Source organism: Canis lupus, chromosome 26 (genome assembly GCF_003254725.2).
Source record: "Canis lupus dingo isolate Sandy chromosome 26, ASM325472v2, whole genome shotgun sequence".
Classification (NCBI taxonomy): domain Eukaryota; kingdom Metazoa; phylum Chordata; class Mammalia; order Carnivora; family Canidae; genus Canis; species Canis lupus.
Window position 1 is genome coordinate 36,430,433 of NC_064268.1, and position 22,129 is coordinate 36,452,561.

General features: G+C 45.9%; 1 protein-coding gene across 1 annotated transcript in view; it reads right to left on the bottom strand.

Annotated features, from left to right (window-relative positions):
- LOC112656250 (neutral ceramidase) overlaps positions 1-22,129 on the bottom strand; it is an 88,488-nt gene that overhangs the window by 46,874 nt on the left and 19,485 nt on the right. The window contains exons 4-8 of the mRNA XM_035706146.2: positions 19,746-19,951; positions 18,179-18,328; positions 10,880-11,056; positions 9,317-9,444; positions 8,022-8,099 (exon numbers count right to left, since the gene is read on the bottom strand). Coding sequence (XP_035562039.1) covers positions 8,022-8,099; positions 9,317-9,444; positions 10,880-11,056; positions 18,179-18,328; positions 19,746-19,951 — 739 coding nt within the window. The remainder of the gene's footprint in view (positions 1-8,021; positions 8,100-9,316; positions 9,445-10,879; positions 11,057-18,178; positions 18,329-19,745; positions 19,952-22,129) is intronic.

The following is a 22,129-nucleotide window of genomic DNA, read 5'->3' on the forward strand; positions in this document are numbered from 1 at the left end:
TTATGTTTTTACCTGCTAGAGATACACAGTGAAATATTTATGAGCAAAATGATTTGACATCTGGTATTTGCTTTTAAAAGTCTAGCAAAACAAACCAAAGAAGAGGAGGGATGAAACAGTAGCAGAGCACTCTAATCACTGAAGCTGGATCAGAGTTGCATGGAGATTCATTGGACTAATCACTCTAAAGTGGCATATATTTGAATATTTCCATAAGAGGTTTTTTTTTTTCATGTTGACATCCATTTTGAATTTTTTTTAGACTTTGTTAGGCCAAATCACCAGTCTATAAGCAAAATTCAGTCCCCAAGATATGTATTTGCCACCATGTAAAAGGATAGAAGTTCAGGCTAAAGGTAGTTCTAAGGTCCTCCCCTAGAAGTTACTTGCAGAGTTTCTATATTTAAAAAAAATCAAAATATCCTTACGCTAGTTTATTTTTTGCATGTATAGTTTGTCTGTTTCTCCTAAGGTTCAAGTGCCAGGGAAAATTCTAGTCAACTAGTGTTTTCCAGGTAGTTGAGAGTCTATGTTTTGCAGTTTTACTCCATCTAGTTTGGAAGTAAAAGGGGGTGGCGGCCAAGACAGTTGCATGGCTCCCCCGACCCAAATACTTCTGTCTGATGCGATTGCACTGAGGTCAGCCAGTCCCGCCAGACTGCGATGTCTCCAGGGCAATCGAAGGAAACCCATAGAACAATTTTATCAACACTGACAATCACTTAGCACTGATTAGGTGACGGATTTTATGCACAGGATCTCATTTCCTTCTAACAAGAACGCTTTGAGTCAGATGTTATCATTGTCCTTATTTTACAGCTAAGGAAATGACCTCTCAGAGTGATGCAGTAACCTGACCAAGGTCACACTGTTGAAAGTCAAGAAGCAGGTCTATGACCACAAAGCTCAAGTTCTTCTCTGCTGTAGGAGACTGGCTCTGTCCCTTCCTTTCTTTCACTGGCTCATTTGCTACACATTTGAGTAACTTTGATGCTGTGCCAACCACTGGAGACGTAGACATGAACATGGCATCATCTTGCCCTTGAGAAATGTGTCATGGCGGATGTGACATCCGAGCTGGGTCTTTAAAGATGGGGAGGAACTTGGCAAGAGGGTTCCTGGAGAAAACTCATTTGTAGCAAAAACACGAAGATGGGAAGGGGTGTGGCCGCAGGAGAATGGGTAAGGGCAAGGAGTCATGGCAGTTGTTCTATTCACTCAATCAACATGAATTTATTAGTAGCCAAGCCTGTGGTGGGTGTTGTGTTAGAGCCCAAGGAACATAGAGAGGAATCAGGTGTGTCCCCTACCATCGAGGAACAATATCTGTGTAGAAAGCAAATGCAAAGAGCTCTGGCCTGCTAATCAGACTACAGACTTGAATTCTTACTGATTTCATGTATTTATTGTCATTTATTTCAGGCCTTAGAAAATGAACAGTTTTTTTTCTCTACAGAACTGAAAAAATAACTATTCGAAAAAGTTACTTTGAATTTCAGAATAAGAAGATGCTGTTTATCTCCTCCTCTGGCCTTGGATATGTGTGCTATTAAAATATCAGGTTTGTCACAGCAACCAAAGTACGATGACAATAGATGAATATTTATAAAAAAAATATATATACAGAAGAGTGGTCATTTTAGTTTAAGAAAGATGCACTCGCAATTTATCTGGTCAAAGGAGCATTCTTCAAAGCAGAGTTCAAAAGAGAGAAAGAGAGGTTGAGGTGGGTTCGAAAGATGTTAGAATACTGATGTAAAAAAATTAATATGCCCCTGTTAATAAACACTTCTAAATAATGATTACATCACAGCTAACGCAGGGCTCTCCTTGGGTCAGCACGATGCTATCGAGGTACCAAGGAAGGTCCAGAGATTTGAGATCTTTATCCTAGTCTGTAGCAAAGGTAGTGAAAATTTCTGGGTCTCTGTTTCCTAAGGCTACATTTCATCTAGGCTTTGCGAATCAATGCACAGCAAATTAATATAGAACATCCTAATTATTCTTTCCTCCTATAGGACAGGAGCTTTTTCTAGGGCCTCTTTTAATTCAGACACTCTGCACTTCCTACTCTGCAGCAGACAAATGCGAAATCGACCTTCTTCCACCTCCTGAAACAGGAGCAAACCTGCCTGGAGTTCCATTCTCTCAAACCTGGGCCACCACGTCTAGTGTGCAGGTTGTGCCCTGTACAAAGAGGAGTTACCCACATTAATGACAGACAATGAGCTGTAGCAAGGGTAACCCCTCTGAAGTCACAGCGAAGCTTGGTGGCCAGCATCCTGGAAAACTCGTTCTAGCATCTCTCTTTCAGAGAAGAGATGTACGTTCCCAACTATTTTTATTATCTTCAAAAGTCTCGGATGATGAAGGCCCTCTCGTTAGATAATGTTATTGGAGAGACATCTGGTTTAGATGGATTCCATTAAGTCACTGCAATCAAAATTCTATGGACTTTGGGTGGTAATGATATATCAATGTACATTCATTGATTTTAGTGTACATACCCCTCCAGGCCCAGATATTGTTTTGGGGGAGGGCAGGTACAGGGCCCATGGAAAATCTCTGCACTTTCTGCTTAATTTTGCTGGGGAACCTAAGCCTGCTCTAAAAAATAAAGTCCATTAAAAAACAAAAAGCTATGCTAACCCTTCTACAGTGCTATTATTGATCACTGTGGTCGCAGGGCCAGCCAAGATTCAAGGGCTGGAGGAATCCTCTCCGTGTCTTAACAGGTCCCATAAAGTCACTCTGTACAGAGTACACATGATAAGAGTTCTTGTTGCTGCCATATTTGGATACTATAATTTTCCATTTAAAGTTTTTTAAAAAATATCTCTTAATTCTAAAAAGATAAGAGAAGGAGAAAAGGCCTTGAAAAAGAGAGACAAATAGCACAAAGTGAAAAGATACCCAAAAAGTGCAGATACATAATCATCGCAATTTCTGAAAATAGACGAAACTCACTTATGAGAAGATGAAGATTGTCAGAGCAAAATACATAAATAAATAAATACATAAATACAGCTATATGATAAGGGACACGTCAAAAACGTAAGAGCAAATAAACGTTGAAAGAAAATGATAGAAAAATATACTTGCAAATTCTAACCTGCAGAAAGCTGAGTTAGTTATGCTAGCATGAGAATACAGAGATTTTAAGACAAAAAAATCATTATTAGATGTAAAGAGAATCACTACAAAACATGCACACACACACACACACACACACACACACTAGCATGTGGAGAAACACTGTTAGTATTTCTCAGAGTATTTTTTTTCTGAGTATTTTAAAGCTTCTAGTGCCCAGAGTGAGTGGAACCAAGAATCTACTTTTGCAGAATGACCTTTTGGACACACTTATTTTTTATTATCATATGTCTTACAGTGGGAATTGGGCAGCAGACAATGTACCTGAGTATTGACTTTGAGAAAAGTAAAGCTTGGAGTTAATTTTTCTATCTTTCTACTTGCTTATATTTTTTTTTCATTTTTCCATGGTGAGTTTGTATCATTTTTATACTAAAAAAAAAAAAAAAAAAAAAAAAAAAAAAAGTATACTTGGAGAGAAAAAACTAATAGCCTCTCAAATCTCTTCAGGTTAAGAACATTCCAGAAACCCAAGTCCAATGCCTTCTGCCAGTAAGGACAACTGGTTTTACGGCTTTGGTTTTTAAACCTTGTAAACTTTGTTTTTTAAGAGATCGACTTATTTATGAGAGAGAGAGAGAGAGAGAGAGAGAGAGGAGAAGGCGGAGCGGAGAGCCGCACCGGTGCTGGGCCTGACGCAGGACTCGATCCCACGGCCCCACATCAGGCACTGGGCCCAGATCCGAGGAGCAGCGGGACTTAGTGCAGGAGGAGGCAGCTCCCCGGGAGGGAGCAACTCGGGAGGAGAATTAGGGAGCCCGGGAGGCGGAGGGGACGACGGAGGAGAAGGCCAGGAGGGGCACCTGGGGACACTGAGGGAAGCACCCGAGGCCCGAGACAGTGGGGGGCACGGCTGGCGGGGAGGCCCACACGCCGCCCAGCCCAGGTCGAGCCCCAGGTCGGCGCCACCTGCACCCATCTATCTGGGAAGCACCCAGAGGACCCCTCGCACACCCCCCTCGGAGCAGGAGGCTTGGCGCTGAACAAAGCAGAAGGCAGGCCCTCCCTCGGCCTCAGGCCGGGGGCTCCGGGGCAGACGGGACGGGGGGGAAGAGCCTCGCCGTCCAGGGGGGCCGGTGGTGGAGCTGGGGACACGGCCCCGTGCAGCCCACAGGCTCGCCACCAACCAGAGGGCCCCCCAGGGCACCTGTGCCCGCCCTGAGGCCTGGCCCTCAGCCCGGACCTCTGGAGCCCCTGCTGGCTCCCCCTCAGCGCTTCCTCTGGTCACCCCAGGATGGCTCTCTCAAGCCCCGGTGTCATGGTCCCCGTTGGCGGACAGACTCCTGCTCTGAGGTGCTTTCTGGAGCCCCCCAGAGTGACTCGTGTGAATGCCACACAGCTTCCATGTGGGCTCAGAACCCGGGACCCCCCACACATGGTCTCCACAGCCGGTCTCCACAGTCCTTTACTGTTTCTGCGTGAGACAGGGTCGGGCAACAAGGCCTAGAGCCCTTCCTGGCATAGACAGGTCAACGCCAGCAGCCGTAGAGGACTTAGGGACCCGTGGACTAGTTTCACGCACATGAGTCTATTCCAGTCGTCAAGTCCTCACCCTTCTTGACCCGTCAAGAGCCTCTAACCCCCAACCCGGTTTAAAACATGTGAATGATTTTCCACTCCCCATGGTCTAAAGACCAAAATCTTTATCAGAGACCTAATCTCCACTGCTCACTGCCACCCACACAGCCTCCTCTGCACCCCAGCCACACAGACCTTCTATCAGCCCTTCAGATGGGCCACCGGACCTTTGAACATGCTTCTCCATCCAGGTTAAACGTCCCTCAGCTGTATTAGATGTTCCAGCACCCACCCCTTTTCTGCCAGTTAATTCTCACCCTTCCTTTGGTTTTTAGCTCCATTGTCACTCCCTTAGGGAAACTGTTCCCAATCTCCCCGAGCAGGTCAAGTCCCTTTAAGGTAGCTACACATACCTTCCTTTCATAGCACTTAACTCCACTATAATCATACGATTATACAATTATAACCCAATTATAATTATTTGTATACTATTTGGATACCTTCTGTCTCTACCAGGAAATAATAAATCCTATAAAGGCAACAACTCCATCTATTTTTGCTCATCGGTGTATCTACAGTACTAGCTCAGCCCGGGACATATATACTCTACAATATTTAATAAATGAATGAATGAATAATAATCTGTGGAGAGATGATAGTAAATCTACATTTGAGAAACATGGAGATTGAGTCTCCGAGAGCTCAAGGGATTCGCATGGGTGTTTGGCTCCAAGGTATTGGATTCCTGATTTCACGACCAGGAACTGTACCATTCCAAGGACTGGGGAGCTCTGCATGGCACATAGTAGGTATCCAGTGCAGATTTGCTGAAGGAAGACATGAGGACAAAAATGAAAGTAGGCAAGGATCAATTGTGGACTTCAATATGATTTTGGGGGGAAAGAGAACAGTCTTGGCTGTGACATTGGACAGGTCATATCACCTTCCTAGGCTGTAGCTGAGCTTTGAACTAGGTGATATCCATGCTCCGCAAGTCTGAGATTTTGTGCTTTCAGACTCCTCCTACCTTGAGATTCTGTGTAACAGCAGACGCCTACATACGGGGGCTGAGTTACTTAGCAGCCCAGGTTTGACTTTATGCTTTGGATCATTTTTAATGCATTCAAGGAGCAATTACCGCTATGCAACCAGAGGCGAGTGCAGGTGCAATTACATCAAGGCTAACATATGGCGGCTACAAAAACAATGGAAAGTTATTTCAGGGTGTTAAGCACAGCAGATGGAGGAGAGCTGTTACAACCTAGACAGTTGACCCTGGGACTTCTAGACCCATTATATAGTCATATGCCAGGAAGCAAAGAACATCTGGCAAAAGGACGGCATTTTTTCATTTGCCATTGGCATTGCTAAATGGTTCGGAAACTAATAAAAGGGAATCGTGAATGGTCTCAGTCATCCTGCCAAGAGTTAAGTAGAAACTCTAAGGGGAAAGGCTCCTTCTTTGTCCAACCAAAGTGGAATTCTCTAACTAGTCGAAGATACATGCTTGTATCCCGACCGTCTCCAACCAAATTTCCCACCAAAGTGACCAGCAATCTGGAACTAGCTCACCTTTCAGATTCCTCCCTCACCTCCTCCCTGACAGTAGCCCATACTCTGGCCTCACTGCTTCACTGTATTTTCCTGGCTCCATGAGAAATCCCCCAGGCTCCTTCAGATCCAGTTAAACATCATTTTCTCTATGAATCCTTCCGCGACGCTCAGAAGCATCGGTGCCACCACCTCCAAATTCCCACAGCATTTATTCATGCCCCGGTGGTAGCCCTGTTGGCCATCAGATTTATGCTGTGATCACTTGTCTGTCTGTCTCCTTCCCCTGCCCCAGTCACCCCACGAGTCTGTAAGACCCTTCATGATGGGGATCATGCCTTATTCATCACAACATATCCCCAGCACACGGCTGCGTGTCTGACATTGAGAAAGTCGCTTGAGTGAAACACCAGGTGGCAACTAATCAGTAGATGAATTAATCACTGATGAAAGAATGACTCTTATTTTGTCAACCCATATAATAAAGTTTATTTTATCAGGGAGTTTTTAGTGACCTTGCTCGGAACCCAAAGACGTAACTCCAATGTTAAGGATGTCAGGCACTCTGGGAAGCCAATAATGGTGGTTTTTCATCTTGAACTAATCCTATGAGGTATCATTATCCCCATTTTCAAATGGAATAGTTGAGGTATAAATAGGTAAGTTACTTTCCCCAGGCCGCAGGGTTACTGCGTGGCAGGGCCAGGATTTGAACTCAAGTCCTAAAACTTACGCCTAAAACCAGAACACTTCACCACCACGCTGTCCTCCATCTAGTTATAGGGCCAGCCCTAGTCAGAGTCCTTAATGTTTTCATTCACCTTTTATTACTTTTGATTAAAGATAAATTTGACTTCCATAGAAACTTTCATGTGAGGACTTCATCATTCTATCTCATAGGCCTTCCGCCTTTACTAATACTTATTATCGACTCGCTGCATTTAAAGTAAGAAAATCGAGACATAGAGCAGTTAAGTAACTTGGCCAAAGTCGTGCAGCTCATCATGATGAGAACCTAGAGTGAACCCAAGCCACCCAGGCAGTGCCCACACGCCATCTTATGCTTGCTTCGGGCATCCTGCATCACCTGGAAGTCCACACATCAAGGCGTCTGGCCCTGTTCCCCATCCAGGCAACTCCTGAGTCAGTCTAATTGCAGGACAAATTTCACAGATGAATGCAAATGCCTTCTTTTCGAAGAAAACAAAATCCACACTTTCTTACATATAAAACTGAACTAAAATCCGTGCCAAGCTGTAATTTTACCTCATCTGCCTCCTTGAGGTGGCCTTGATTCTGCTTCCATCACTCATTAGCATTGTCCTACATTCGATTTAACTTATTTCTTTTAGGAAACACAGGCAAGTCGTCTCGAACCCATAATCACTTGCCTGGTTGGTCAGAGCATTTTCTAATTTTACCAAGAGATAGTGGTCCACCATCATGGAAGTTCCATATAGGACATCTTGATAGAATGATAAGCACTGGTATCAACTGAATCCTTACGTCATATGCCAGTTGCTATGTTACCCTTCTCCACCCAGATCCCTCATTTACATTATCCTTTAACTCGCCCTGTTTTCCAGGTGAGGGACTGAGGCCTGGGAAGCTGAGAACATTGTCCCAGGGTCCATGGCCAGATCCCAGAAAGGCCTGATTCCCTGGACTTCCAACCACTCAATGTATCCTCAGCCTCTGCTACTACTATTCCAGTCTCTTCCTTCCATCACCCCTCCTCTGTGACTAAGGAAAATGACCCAGACAGAATAAAAAATAATAATAATAAGGAAACAGAGTACCTTATAAGGCCCAGCTCAGCTCCATCCAAATCTTCCATTTTTAGGACGACCATTTCTTTGTCAGTATTTGAAGAATACCTGGTCAGCAAAACAAAGAAACTCAGTCACTTCTATGTCAGGGCTTAGCCCTGTTGTACGGCCAACAGCAGAAGTTGACACAAAAACCAAAACCAAAACACCTTTCAGTAAGTGAGGCGCCCTGGTCTGCTACGTAGTGTCTGACAAACCACATCCGAGACCTCGTTCCTCAGCTAAAGAAGTGGTTTGCCAACGCTGTCAGAGTCAGGGGCATCCGGCCAGCCAACTGGGGACGGAATCTACATCTCTCCGTAATATACACGATCTAGTTTTTCTTACAAAAAGGATTTGTCTTTGAAATTTCTACTCATATCAAATTTTAATGGAATCTCTTAAAAATAACAGGGAATAGACAAAATCAGAAAACACTTATGACCTGCAGCTTTAAGTGGCTCTTTCATGTCCTTTCAGGGGAAATCGGACGATGTTATCTAAAAATCAACTCCTAAAAAAAAAAAATAAAAAATAAAAAAATAAAAATAAAAATAAAAATAAAAATCAACTCCTTTGAAATCTATTGGAAAATATGCAGATGAATGTAAAATGTCAAGTGGTCAAGTTGAAACAGAAATATTCTTTTACTTTGCCATAGCGGCCCCGTGCTTCTCTTCTGTCGCAAACCTGGTTCAGCACTTAAAAAAAAAAAAAAAAAAAAAAAGGAAAGAAAAACACAAAAGAACTATCTCCCTTAGTTGTTCCATTCAATTATGCTAGTTTTGCTTTTTGCTCTCCATTCCCGTTTCTTTATCCTTTTACGTCCTCTCTCTCTTGCCACATCCTCCTGGACAGAGACGATGTCCTCTGAATAACACAGTAAAAAGAGCTACTCGTTAATTTAACAACTACACCTTGTGCACGCTTGTATCTCCGCTGTACAGAAGAGGCTGAGAACCAATGAGTCACTATAAGCCAGTCACCAAAGGTCACACGACTAGGAAGTGACAAAGCTGAGCTGAGACCAGAGTCGTCCCCGATTCCACAGCTGGGAGGCCTTCCACCACGCGCAGCCGGCAGCGGGCAGCCTTGTGTGCAGGGTGTGCGTGCCCGCGTGTGCACATCTCACTTCTTCTGCTCTTGGATAATGAGCGTGTTTGACAGTTAGGTTGGCTTTTCCGCTCCGTCAGGATCCCGCCGTTTGCCTCCACCCAACGTGTTCTTGGCTTTTGTGACCAATCGCGGACGGAAACACAGGCGCTTACTCTGACAGTCGCCCTCACCTGGCTCGCTCTGACTCCGGATTCTGAAGGTAAGAATAGGGGCTTCGGTTGATCTGAGCACCTTCCACGGTTCCTTTCTTGATGAAGATCTTGCCTGGTTTCATGTTTCTGTGCGCCATCTCAATGCTCTGTGGGTCAGAGAGAGAGCGAGAGCGAGTTGTGAACCTAGCAACCTGCTGGGGCGAGGCCTTGTTCCACGTGAACAGAAGAGCCTGTGGACGATGTCCTTTGTCGCCCAGCTGCCCCTGCTACGGGACCAGAGCCCGAGTCCCTGGATGAGCCAACGTCACCCTGGGGGTGTGCAGATGGCCTGGGGGCTGAGACACGGCATTGTCATGACCCGGGAAGCTCGCGCCCACGGGCTCCTGGATGTCTCCAGGCCACTGTGTCTGGCACCATCCGCCCCATCGGGTGACCTGGAAGCAACTCCCCAACACAGGACCAGAACTTGTTTACATGTAGGTGGTCCCCCCACCATACCCGCTCCATCCCCCCACCCTCTGAGGCAAAGGTTTTTGAACTTTTCTAACAAAACCACAGCAGGCAATACACCTTCCATCACCACTTAATACCCATTGACGTGGGTGTGCTGAAACAAGAGGGCACAAGACAAACTACATACACCCTCGCTACGTGTGTTGTATCACGATAGTCCCTGTTTGACTTTGGTTCTGTTTTTTTCAATGATCATTGCAACCCATGAAAATATTTCATGCAGCCAGTCATGAACTGCCAGCCAGATTCTGGAAAACATTGTTGGGAAGACATGTCTGCCTTGCCAACTAGATCACTGGGCTTGGGGTCTGGCTTCATGAGAAAAAGTGGAGAGAGACTACATCTAGAAGCAAAGACATGAAGGAACATTAGAAAGGACCCCACGTAGGGATGCCTGGGGGGCTCAGCGGTTGAGCGTCTGCCTTTGGTAGGTCAGGGCGTGACCCCAGGGTCCTGGGATCGAGTCCTGCATCGGGCTCCTTGCAGGGAGCCTGCTTCTCCCTCTGCCTGTGTCTCTGTCTCTCTCTGTGTGTCTCTCATGAGTAAGTAAATAAAATCTTTGCTGAAAAAAAAAAAAAAGACAGGATCCCATGTAAGGAAACAGTAAGCTGGGAGATGGGGAGAGAGGAGTTAAGAGGCACCAAAACCGGGAATGGGAGGGGGACGTGCCTGTCCCGGGAGGGGGTACCGTGCTGTCTACCACTACCATTGAGGACATGAGCAACGAGGGTGGATTTATCAACAGGATCCCCTATCACGCCGTTTGGAAAATAGGAGGCAATTATTTGTCATTTCTTTTGGTTCCCTGATGAGTTCCTTTTACTGGACTTTGCCCAGAGAACGACCAGATGGGGCCCTCTGAGTTATGAAGGTCGTAGGTGCCCCTTTAGACAACTGCATGAGGCTTCCTGCGGCGAGCTGTCCTCTCCTGCTGAGTCACTGCCTTGGGGCCCAAGGCAAGGATGCTCACCCCGCGATCCCATGAGGACTCCCTCCGTATCACAGCCAGCCACTGCTAAGCACTTGCAGGCGGGGAAGGAGCAGCTCCACCAGGGGCTCTGGGCCTACCTTCACGATGCCAGTGACCATGTATTCAAAAGTTCGATTGCTGAATCCTTCACTGGCGATGACAAACACGGTATACTGGAAATAGCCCGCTGGCCCCGAGTGAGTGTGGGTGCCACTCAGGATGACGTTGTCTTTTCCGTACAATGAGCCATACTTAGTCTGTAGTCTGTTCAGGACCTTCAGGAGAAAAGAAAAGAAAAAAAAATTAGAACGAAGAGGGATGACACAGCAAGTCACCCTGGAAAAGGCTCCCGTGAGGCTAATCACCGATCCACATCAGCGACATCTCTGTCGAGTGGCCCTTCACTCTCTGCTTGAGTGTGTTGTCCTGGTCACAGCATCAACACCGACGGTCCCCGCCGCGGCTAACGTCTCACGGACTCTCGCTGGGGGCCAGCGCGGTGTTAGGGACTACACACGTCATGTTATTTTAAAATCTTTATAACAACCCCCAGAGGTAGGTGTTTTCAATCTCATCTTCCAGCTGAGGACATCGAAGCACACAGAAGGCAAATAACTTGCCCGCGGATCTAACAAACAGAGCCACAACCCCGATCCACGGCTCTCTAACGCTGTAGGACCAGTAGGCTTTCCTGTTCATCATCCCACACAGAGGGGCCGCGCCCAGGCGCTGGTCTAAGCACCAGAAGTGCGTGAAGTCCTCACCCTGATGAAGCTTTCACTCTAACGGGGGAGAAAAAGCAAACAGATACGTGTGAAGTACGATGTCGTATCACGCAGGGGCGGATGCTGTGAAGAAAGACGTTTCTGGGTAATGAAGGAAGAAGAGATTGGGGGGTCGGGAGGAGAAGAATCTTTGCAGAGATGTTACCTTTCATCGGAGGCTTATCATGAAGAGCCCAGGCTGGTGGTGCAACACCCGGGGGAAAGCATCCCAGGGGCAGTGGACAGAGCAGCGTCAAGGCTGCTGTGCTGCCTCCCTGCCCCGAACGGAGAAGTCAGCATTCCCTGACACGCATTGCGCTGGGGGACGTCAGCCACCGTGACCTCAAGACACCCCAGCAACTCTGCGGGGAGGCCCGTGTGGAAAGAAGCTATCTCGTTGGCACCAACCTGCCAGCCACGTGGGTGAGCCCCTCGGGAAGAAAAGACCCCTGCCTTCGGGCAAGCCACCCCCAACACCTGCAGCCCCCCACTACGTGAGTCCAACCTCTCGACACAGAAGGGGGGTGCGTGGCTGCCGTTCTAACCAGAGTCAGAATCAGCCAGCCCGGCCTCCCCGGGTGATTTTTCCTGACCCAGAGAAATCCTGAGCAGTAGGATGGGCTGATTGTTGCTTTAAGCCCGTGGGTTTTCCAGGTGACTTGTGGAGCAAGAGACGACGAACCCAGAGAGGCTCGGTGAGTGTTCATGGAACTCATCAACCAGTAAATATCTCGATGCATGGAAAGTGTGGTTGTGTGGCACAGACACGTCGAGAAAATGACAGAGAAACTCCTGATGTTGCCGACTACCTGCTTCTGATTATACTTTTATCATCAGCTTCGATCTAAAATTCAGTATTATTGTGGTTTCCTTGTGAAAGATGTTTTGACTTCTTTAATGTCAGAAATCATTAAAATGATCTAGTGGGGGCCCTCGGTGGCTCAGTCAAGCATCCAACTCTTGGTTTCAGCTCAGGTCATGATCTCAGGGTTATGAGATCGAGCCCCACGTTGGGCTCCACACTTGGCGGCACGTCTGCTTAGAGATTTTCTCCCTCTTCCCTGCTCTCTCTCTCTCTCAAATAAATAAATCTCTTTTAAAAAACTGCCAAACCCAAAGCAACCTTCCTTGATGTAGGATGCTATCACCTAATACCAGGCACTATAATGAAAGCTCCTTTGTGGACGGGGTGGTGATTCCTGCTCAGCTCGCGTACCCAGTCCTATTTGTTGGTAGCTGCTCTCAGATGCAGTGTGTTGGGGATTCTGAATCCAAACCTGGGCTTAGAAAAAAAAAAAAAGAGGGTGTTTTTGGATTAGCAACACCGTCTACCTCGAGCATGGCACAGGCAGCAGAGTGCTATAAACTGTCAGGAAGATGGAAACAAAAGCCCTCGTTTGTTTGCCCGTGTCTGTGGTGTAAATATTCCCACCACAGTGGATTTCAAGCTACCAAAATTTACCAAAGCAGCTCACAAAGTTCCTGAACATTTAACAATCAGCCTTTATGAACACCCGGGTGTCTCTGTGGCTGAGCATCTGCCTTGGGCTCAGATTGTGACCCCAGGGTCCTGGGATCGAGTCCCACGTCAGGCTCCCCACAGGGAGCCTGCTTCTCCCTCTGCCTGTGTCTCTGCCTCTATCTCTGTGTCTCTCATGAATAAATAAATAAGATCTTTTTTAAAAACAGCAATAAACCCTTATGAGCTGGTCCCAGCCAGTCCCCACACCCCCCTGGTACATACGGGAGTAGCAGCAACTTAGATGCTATATACTCAACACACATTAATACATCCATCCGACCTCTTCTATTTCAGGTGAGGAGCGACACCACCCTCATCTACTCATGTGGTCATTGAATGAGGAAGATCTTCCCAACCATCTTGCCTCATTAACCAATCCATGTCCCAAACACCGATCGCTAGGTTACCACATCCACATACGCAATCCTGCGATACCAGGCAAATGTGGAGAGGAAATATGACATGACCAGACTAACACCCTCTGACCAAGTAACCCACATTCTCCATCCCAAGGAGTTTCCACGTTGCTTCTGTGTGACCCAGCTCCAGCCCACAAGCTTCATCCCGGTTACATCTTCTTCCACACAGTGATGACTACACTCGGGAAGAAGCAGCATCTGTATGGAGCAGGTGTAACGATCCCGGAAGGGGTACCACCACAAGACTCGACTAAAAGCTGCTGTCCAAAGCTAATTTTCTCACCATTCTGTCACCAAGGCAAGAGGGAAGTGAAATAAAGAACATCTGGTCAACTGTAAAGCTCCCCTGGCCCTACCCCATTTTTATTCCCAGAGAACGATAATGTTAGAATTTTAGAATTCAGTGCACTTCTTCGGGTTTACTCAAGAACCCAGTTCTTAAATAGATAGAAATGACGGCTCTCAAATTTTAAAAGGGAAAGACTACAAGCAGCTCGTAGACATTGCATCCTAAACGACACTTTCCATATAAAGTCCGACACGTGGGACTTGAAGGAAAAGGAAAGAAAAACTCAACCATCTGTGAATAGCCATTATAATTAGCATGTTCCCTCCATCATGAGAGGAGGATGTTTGAACAGAGTGAAGAAGTTACTTGAATGTCGACAGCTCACCCTTCTGTGTTCACTTTCCTATCACTGACACACCTGGGAACCTGCCATAGAAAGAGCTGGAAAGCCACTCTGTTCTCCTGTCCTGCCCCACTGCTCAGTGATCTTCCCGGACCTTCATGCCCTGCTGGAAATTTCATCAATCCGTAAAGCTGAGACTGAGAAGCTCATGCGTTCTAAAGAAGCAGAAGAGCCCCCGTTTAGCTACATTTATTTTCCACACCTTCCCTTGGGTTAACCTGGGATAAGGAAGTTGGTGCATTTAAAGGCCTTCCCACGGCCTCTGGATTGCACGGGGAAGTAACAATAGGAAGAGATGGAGAAATGGTGGCCCGTTGACTTCACAGCCTTCCCTCCAGAGTCCCCAAAGTCCTCCTTTGACCCTCCCATTTCTTCTTATGATCCTACCATTTCCCCATCAGAAGCACAGTTGATGCTCTGAGGATGGAGTAAGTATCGTGCGAGTGAGTGTGGGTGCTGGCCCTGGGGTGCCTGTGTGTGCGCCCCAGCCCTGGCGCTTCCTAGCTGGCTAGCTGTGCACAAGCTACTTGATCCCCTGCAACTCCCTTTCCCAGTCAGTCAAATGACATACTAATACCACCTCCCTCATTCAGTTGTTTGGAGGATTAGATTCATTAATATATATGAAGCAATTAGTGCATACCTCATCGTGGGAACTATGCAAGCACTAGCTTTTATTTCTATTCATTCCCAAATCTTATAAGCAATTTTTGTGACCTCTTACTACCATATAGTATCGCTGCCACCCCATTGACGTAAGACCTTTGTGCCAGCCTCACATGGCATAAGAGAAATTTCCAGGTAAAGTTCAAATCCTTCCAGCAACCCTAGCTTCCCTTTCTAGTTCACTCAGCCTTCCAATGCATTGCAAAACCCCGCCGTGTTAAATCTCCCCCGTTTGAAATACCTAATATGGTTACTGTTTTCTCCACTGTCCCCTCACCAGTAGAGCCTTGACATGAGTTTAACAAAGCTGCCAATTTGTGTCCTCACCCCCAACCTCAGTCTTTCATCTAAACATCACTGGTTAATTATCCTAAACCAAAGCTGGGTTTGCAGTACTCCACCACTCAAATGTTTTCGAAGAATCCCCATCACCTACAGAAGTAAAACTAAACTGGCATCCCAGGCCCTCTTCAATTAGGACCAATGTACCTATTGGTCTTTGGCCTATTTCCAGTTACATGCTTACGTGTGTCCTAATAGCACAAATCCCTGTCTCTTCAAAGGGATGTGCCTTGTGCCTCCCTGTGGTCAAGCTGTCCCCTCCATTTGATAGCCCACCCTCCCCACATTAACCATTTAAAATTCTTCCCATTCAGGACAACCCCCGTGGCCAAGCGGTTTAGCGCCGCCTTCGGCCAGGATGTGATCCTGGAGACCCAGATTGAGTCCCACGTCAGGCTCCCTGCGTGGAGTCTGCTTCTCCCTCTGTCTGTGTCTCTGCCTCTCTCTTTCTCTCTCTGTGTCTCTATGAATAATTAAATAAAAAAATAAAATTAAAATAAAATAGAAAAAATAAAATAAAATAAAATAAAATAAAATAAAATAAAATAAAATAATAAAATAAAATAAAATAAAATAAAATAAAATTCTTCCCATTCAGATAAAGCAGATGTGGTATATGTATATATATATATAATGGAATATTATTCGGCCATAAGAAAGAATGAAATCTTGCCGTCGGTAACAACATGGAAGGAACTTTGGAGTGTAATGCTCAGTGAAATAAGCCAGTCAGAGAAAGATGAATACCAGATGATTTTACTCATATGCTGAATTTGAGAAACAGAACAAATGAACAAAGAGAAGAAAAGCGACAAACAAAAAAAACCCAGATTTCTGACTATAGAGAACAAACACAGATAGTTACGGGTGAAGGGGATGAAGAGTCCATTTGCCATGATGAACACCGAGTATTGCATAGAGTTGTTGAATCAGTACATTTTACTCCTGGAGCTACTATAACTCTTCTGCTAACTATGCTGGAGTTAAAATAAAAATCTGCCCATTCACATGTCAGATCCACTATGAAATTATCCCCTACTTTCCAGGCCCCTTGTGGTGGTTCTAAAACACCGTGTGTCTACAAGTTCTTCGATACTCCTCCCTTTCAGAGGGCACGCTGTGCTTTCCCATCCCTGAGTGTGACCTGGACTTGGAGACTTGCTTCCAATGGACACAATAGGCTGGACGTGCAACTTCTGAGCTGGGTTAGGAGAGGTTAACCCGGGGTTTCTTCCCTGCTCGTTCTCTGGCATCACCCACTCCGAGGGAAGGGGCTGTTCTAGGCCACGAGGATATGGAAAGTAGGGAAAGGAGGCCTTCTGCCAGCAGCCACACAAGTGAATCATCTTGGAAGTGGATTAATTAAGCCTTCCAATGACTATGGCCTTTGCCAACACCTTGATTTCAAGATACCCTAAGCCAGAACCACCCAGCTAAGCCAGTCCTGATTTCCTGACCAATAGAATGAAAGATGTTTTCTGTTTTAAGCAGCTGATTTCTGGGGCTATTTGTTACTCAGTAACAGATAACTAACACATCACTGTACTGTACTCCAGTGAATTATAGTTACTATGTTTTTCGATTCCACTCCCTCCTCTTCTCCCCAACTGGCTAGTGAGCTCATAGGGAATGTGGGTTCTGACTCACTCGGCTGTGTGCCCCTTGAAGTGACCAGAGTACTGTGCCAAAAAAAAAAAAAAAAAAAAAAAAAACAACCACACAAAAACAAACAACAACAACAAAAAATGGGTAGTCAGTGCATTTGCCCCTCCAAGATAATAGAATAATGTCACTTGTAAGAATGTGGGCTCTGGTATCAGGCACATGTGCGTTCAGAACCCAGCTCTACCATTTGATAACTGTGTGAATTTGGGAAAGTTCCTTGCCTTCTCTAAGACTCTGTTGCCTTATCCATAAAGTGGGGATAACAACAAACCCACCTCATAGTTGTGTTGTAAGTGTAGGAGTGGACATCCAGAGATGGGGGTGGTTTCCGCTCCCCCCTTGGGGAGCTATGTTGGAGAAATGCCTCGAGGCGCCCTCATCATCGCTCTCGTGGGCCATTTCACACAGCGGGAGGAACAGGGTTTAATAGACGAGGCTGATAGAATGTGACATTGAAGAGTAGACATTTAACAGTCACTCTCCTGGTGCTCCAGCCTCTCTTCTTCCTCACCTTTGTCAATATGTGAGCAGACATAGGGAGAGCACACTCTCTTTCTGTGACCTGATCCCATGCAGAAACTACAACTGCCTCAGGGCCAAGACACTGGCTTAGAAAGACAGACCTGGAAGTCCATGCCCATCTCCCTACTTCTCCTTCTCCCTCTGCACATCTTACTGCTGCCTGCCCAGGACCCGTGGGCACCCTTCCACTAAGCTCAATCTTCCCCACAGAGGGGGCAACACGGGTCTCAGTTTGAGGAGAAATCACAGAAAAGTCTGCCATATTCTACAATAGAGCTTAAGGAGGGAGAGAGCCAAAACTACTCTTTCTAAATTTTATTATGGAAACATTCAAACACATGCAAAAATAACGAGAATAGCATAATGAGGCCTCCATGTACCTCTCACCCAACTTGAGCCATTTATGGCCGACCTCATTTCAGTGCCGTGTTTCACTTCTCATCTGGCTCCTTGCACCTCTTCTCAATTGTCTATACACTGGAGGGAAGGGTTAGTGAATAATTGGAGCCCTCAGGCTTCTATCAAGGAGGATTAAATAAGGGGACGTGTGTGAAGGTCGCCTAGAACGTAATAAGCTTTCAAAACACTAACATTAATAATGACAAAGAGCTGTCAGCAGAACTGAAAGCAAGTTTGACCAAGAGGACTTAGACTGCCATCGTCTGCTGGTTTGTCAAGAGCTTCTAAGGGTGGAGGGCAGTGGAACTCACTGGATGAGAAGCCAGGAGGGCTTAGTTACTGCCACACTCACTCACAGAGCTTTTCTTTTAAATCATGTCATTGCGTTGTCACCTCAGCCACTCACCTCCAGCCTGAGTCGCTGGGATACCATGCCTATGTCGATGCTGACAAACACCACTCGATTGGAGCCATCGGGCTCCGCCATGACGAAAGCACGACTGTACAGCCTGGTGAGGATGCCCCGGGCATTCTGGCCAGTTTTACTGTAGCCCATCTAGAAAGGAAGAGAGAGTCAGTGCCAGTCTGCCTCACTCCCCTGCCACCAGAACCAGGCACACCCACACAAGAAGAGACCACATAGGAAAGGCAAAGTAAAACACAATCCACGGGACATCATGGCTCTGCATGAGATAATACGATGTGTTTTCAATAATAAAGCCATCATCGTTTTCTGTGCAGAAAAATGTAAACACACAGTAGCCATCAGTTTGGCAGAAGCCATTCACAGGCCCACGTGTTAAGGAAGGGGCTGGCGTGGCTTGGGCATTCCATTACCATATCAGAGACCTTCCAGAGTTTTCTGTTCTTTCCTCCTGCCTAAGGTACTATGGAATGAAGTAGTTCCCCTACCACCGTCCCACATTCCCAGGAACATCCTAAAGACTGAAGTCTCCCTCTCTTTGTTTTATTGGTGTGGGATCTTCTTCTTTCTCTGAAGAAAATGGTTTCTTTACGATTAGATAATATCTACTGAAGATGTCTCACTCTGGCTTTCTTTTCTTTTCTTTTTTTTTTGTTTTTTTTTCACTCTGGCTTTCACCCTGTTGACCGTCCCTCAACTGAGTCAGATCAAATCTACCTATTGCAAACCCCCCTCCTCACCGTGTCATAAGGCCCACCCATAAAGTCTTCAGAATGCTCCCTCTACTGCTTGCTTTGCTCCTCATAGGCGTGTTCACTTAGGGTTTGTAGAGCTATTTCTTAGAAAAGACAGTAGGGAATAATTCCTAGACTCTAAAGATGATTTATTAGGAGGAAGAAAATCTCATCAAAAAACCTCATGTCCTAGCTTCCTAGAGAAGGGTTGAGGTGAATGAATATATCCACCATCTCAACCAAGATATTGCATGCCAGCAGCCAGTGGGCCACACTCGACCCACAGACGCGCTATCCTTGGCTTACAGTGTCGGCCTCCACTAGGCTTCCAGTTTTAACTAGACTTGCCTATATTTTCCAAGTGAGTGATTTAGATCCTCAGGTCTCTGATCCAGAGATTTTCCAGCTTCTCTTGAAAAGACTTTAAGATAGGGCAGCCCTACATGGCAATAATTGCCAAAACCATGCACTTTCCAGTTGTACCCCACAACTTCCCTGCTGCCCTCCAAACTGAGGATTCTTTAGACACTTAAAGACTTACACGAGCCAGCTTCAGTCCTTTATGGTACCAGCTCATCCCCCATGGTATGTGAGTTTGCCAGCCCTGCCACTTCCATTAATGAAAAATGGCCAATTGGCTTTATAAAGGAGTTGCAGTTGAACACACGGTCCCTCTTTAGAGTACAATATTCATAGTGTTAGCAGTAAAGTCAATGGAAAAGTGAGAAGATGATGTGATCATCAGGAGTAAGTGTAGGATGCAAGCTATAACATTACTTGTCTCTTTCTCCTTGAGGAGCCCATGATTTACCTACCAAGTTGATATCTGCTACTTGTCCTGTGCAGTCAGCTCGCCCAACACCAATATGGTAGCCACTAAAGTTCTGAAAGAGAGGAGGCTCTGGGGTGGTGACCACTGGCGGTGTCGGGGTGGCTGTTGTGCCATGGGTGAGTGTTGAGCCTTGAGTGGCTGTGGAGCCCAGGGTGGTTGTAGAGCTCTGGGTTGTGGGAACACCTGAATCTAAAAGCAAAATAAAATACTCAAGGAACAACATTCCAGTCCACGTATTTGTTGGCATCGATTAGAACACGTAGGTTCAGGTTCCTAAGGAGAAATTGTTATATATTCTCTTATATTTAAAATATATGGTAAGAAACATCTCAGGAACTTCCTGTATATAATAATCCTAAAGAAGATCTTTCTCTTGAACTGGAGATACTTCACCCTAACAGTCAAGGCCCATGTCAAATGTCCTTCAACTCCCCATTCCTTGTCAAACTCATGGCCCTGCACCTATTCCCCTTGCACTTCTCTAGACAAACAAACCAGGTGCCAAATTCCTGGCACAGCCTACTAGATCTAAACTCCAGGGATCTGTCTCCACCCTTCTCTGCATTCAGAGACCTTACTTCCCTCTTGTCCACCAACCAAGCTCCATGACTCCCTTCCGAGTTGGTTCATTTCCATCACATTCAGAGGCAGCTCCACTAGGTTGAGCTGGGAATGCCACGCCCCTCCCCATCTCTATGCTGCCCCCTCTTCCCCAACTCTCTTAAGCCTTCAGAATGCAGACTAGATCATATATGCTCAACATAGCTCCACCTGGGCAGCCTGGTGGCTCAGCGGTTTAGCGCCACCGTCAGCCCAGGGCCTGATCCTGGAGACCCAGGATCGAGTCCCACGTCAGGCTCCCTGCACGGAGCCTATTTCTCCCTCTGCTTATGTCTCTGCCTCTCTCTCTTTCTTTGTCTTTCATGAATAAATAAATAAAATCTTTAAAAATTTTTAAAAGCATAGCTCCACCTTATTTTACTCATATCACCATCTACATATATGCGTGTACATGTCCTATGTGACTATCACACACACACACACACACACACACACACACACACAGAGCATCAAGGGAGGCAGAATGGCACAGAGCCTATAAGAGCAGATTCCAGAAACAAACACCCTGTGTTTGAAAATGGACTCTACCACTTACTAGCTGAACAAATCACTTACCCTGTTCTCCTCTGATTATTCTCATCTATAAAATAGGGGTAACAATATTCTACTTGCTAGGGCTGTTTTGAACAATCAATACGTTAGTACATATTAAACGTTTAGAATAATTGCCAGCATATAGCTTTGGTCCTATTTACATATTGAGATATCTTATATATGCTTGTTATTTGTTTGTTTCCACCCCAGACAATAGCCAAGGTGGCCAAGGCAACAGATGTCACTGTCACAAGCATCAGTGCTCAGAAAGTACTTAGGAGATTGACTGCTGACTCCCTGGGATCCTGAGGACTCAAGAAAAGCTAGAGGTCACCTAGTCTGATCTCCTCAATTTTATGTATATATGTATGGAGCCCAGAGAAGGAATGTAACGACGATTTCACGGACAGCACGAGATGAATCAGGTCCTCTGACTCAGAATCTAATGCTATTTCATCTATATTCACTGTGCAGTTAGAATCCATATTTTCTCAACCACAAGCCCTCGAGAGATCAATTATTGCAAGGAAGGAGGCAGGCACCTTTGCCTTATTGATACCAAGTAGGAATGGAGTGCCAACCAAAGCAAACCAAGTCCAATGGCCAAGGGTGAGTTCTTTGTGACCTCAGAATCTCAGGTTCTACATCTGGAAAATGGTACTAAGACTAGCACCTACCTTTATAGAAGTTTTATGAGAATTAAGTGAGAAAAGTATGTAGACTCGTGACCATAGTGCTCAACACACAGCAACTACTCAACAAACAGCAACTCCTACTATAAGAATAGTTGATCACCTCCCTGAATCTCAGCCTCTGGATTCTCTAACTTTAAAAGCCCAAACTGAGGAAGTCTTATGGGTCCTTTCTTTCCTAGCAGTTCATGCCCCTGCTCTCCACACCACTGGCACAGAGAATCTCTGTCCCTCTGTGTTTGCAGGGAATTGAAAGCTCAGGGTCATGGTAGAGAATGTGCTGGAAAGAAGAGGCCACAAGAGGGAAAACTGAGATGAAAGCCTTTTCTGTTTGGCCTAAAGCCAGCCCTCCCTTTACTTGGGTCAAAGCGTTTAACCCCCACCTGTCTTCTCTACTTATTTATCAGTATAGGGCCTGCCATTAAAGTAGGGCTCCATCAAAGATCCAAGGGCCCAATATTGCCTGTAAATGTAGCCTACATCATCTTCAAAAACTAAATGAATTCCCAATATTAAAATA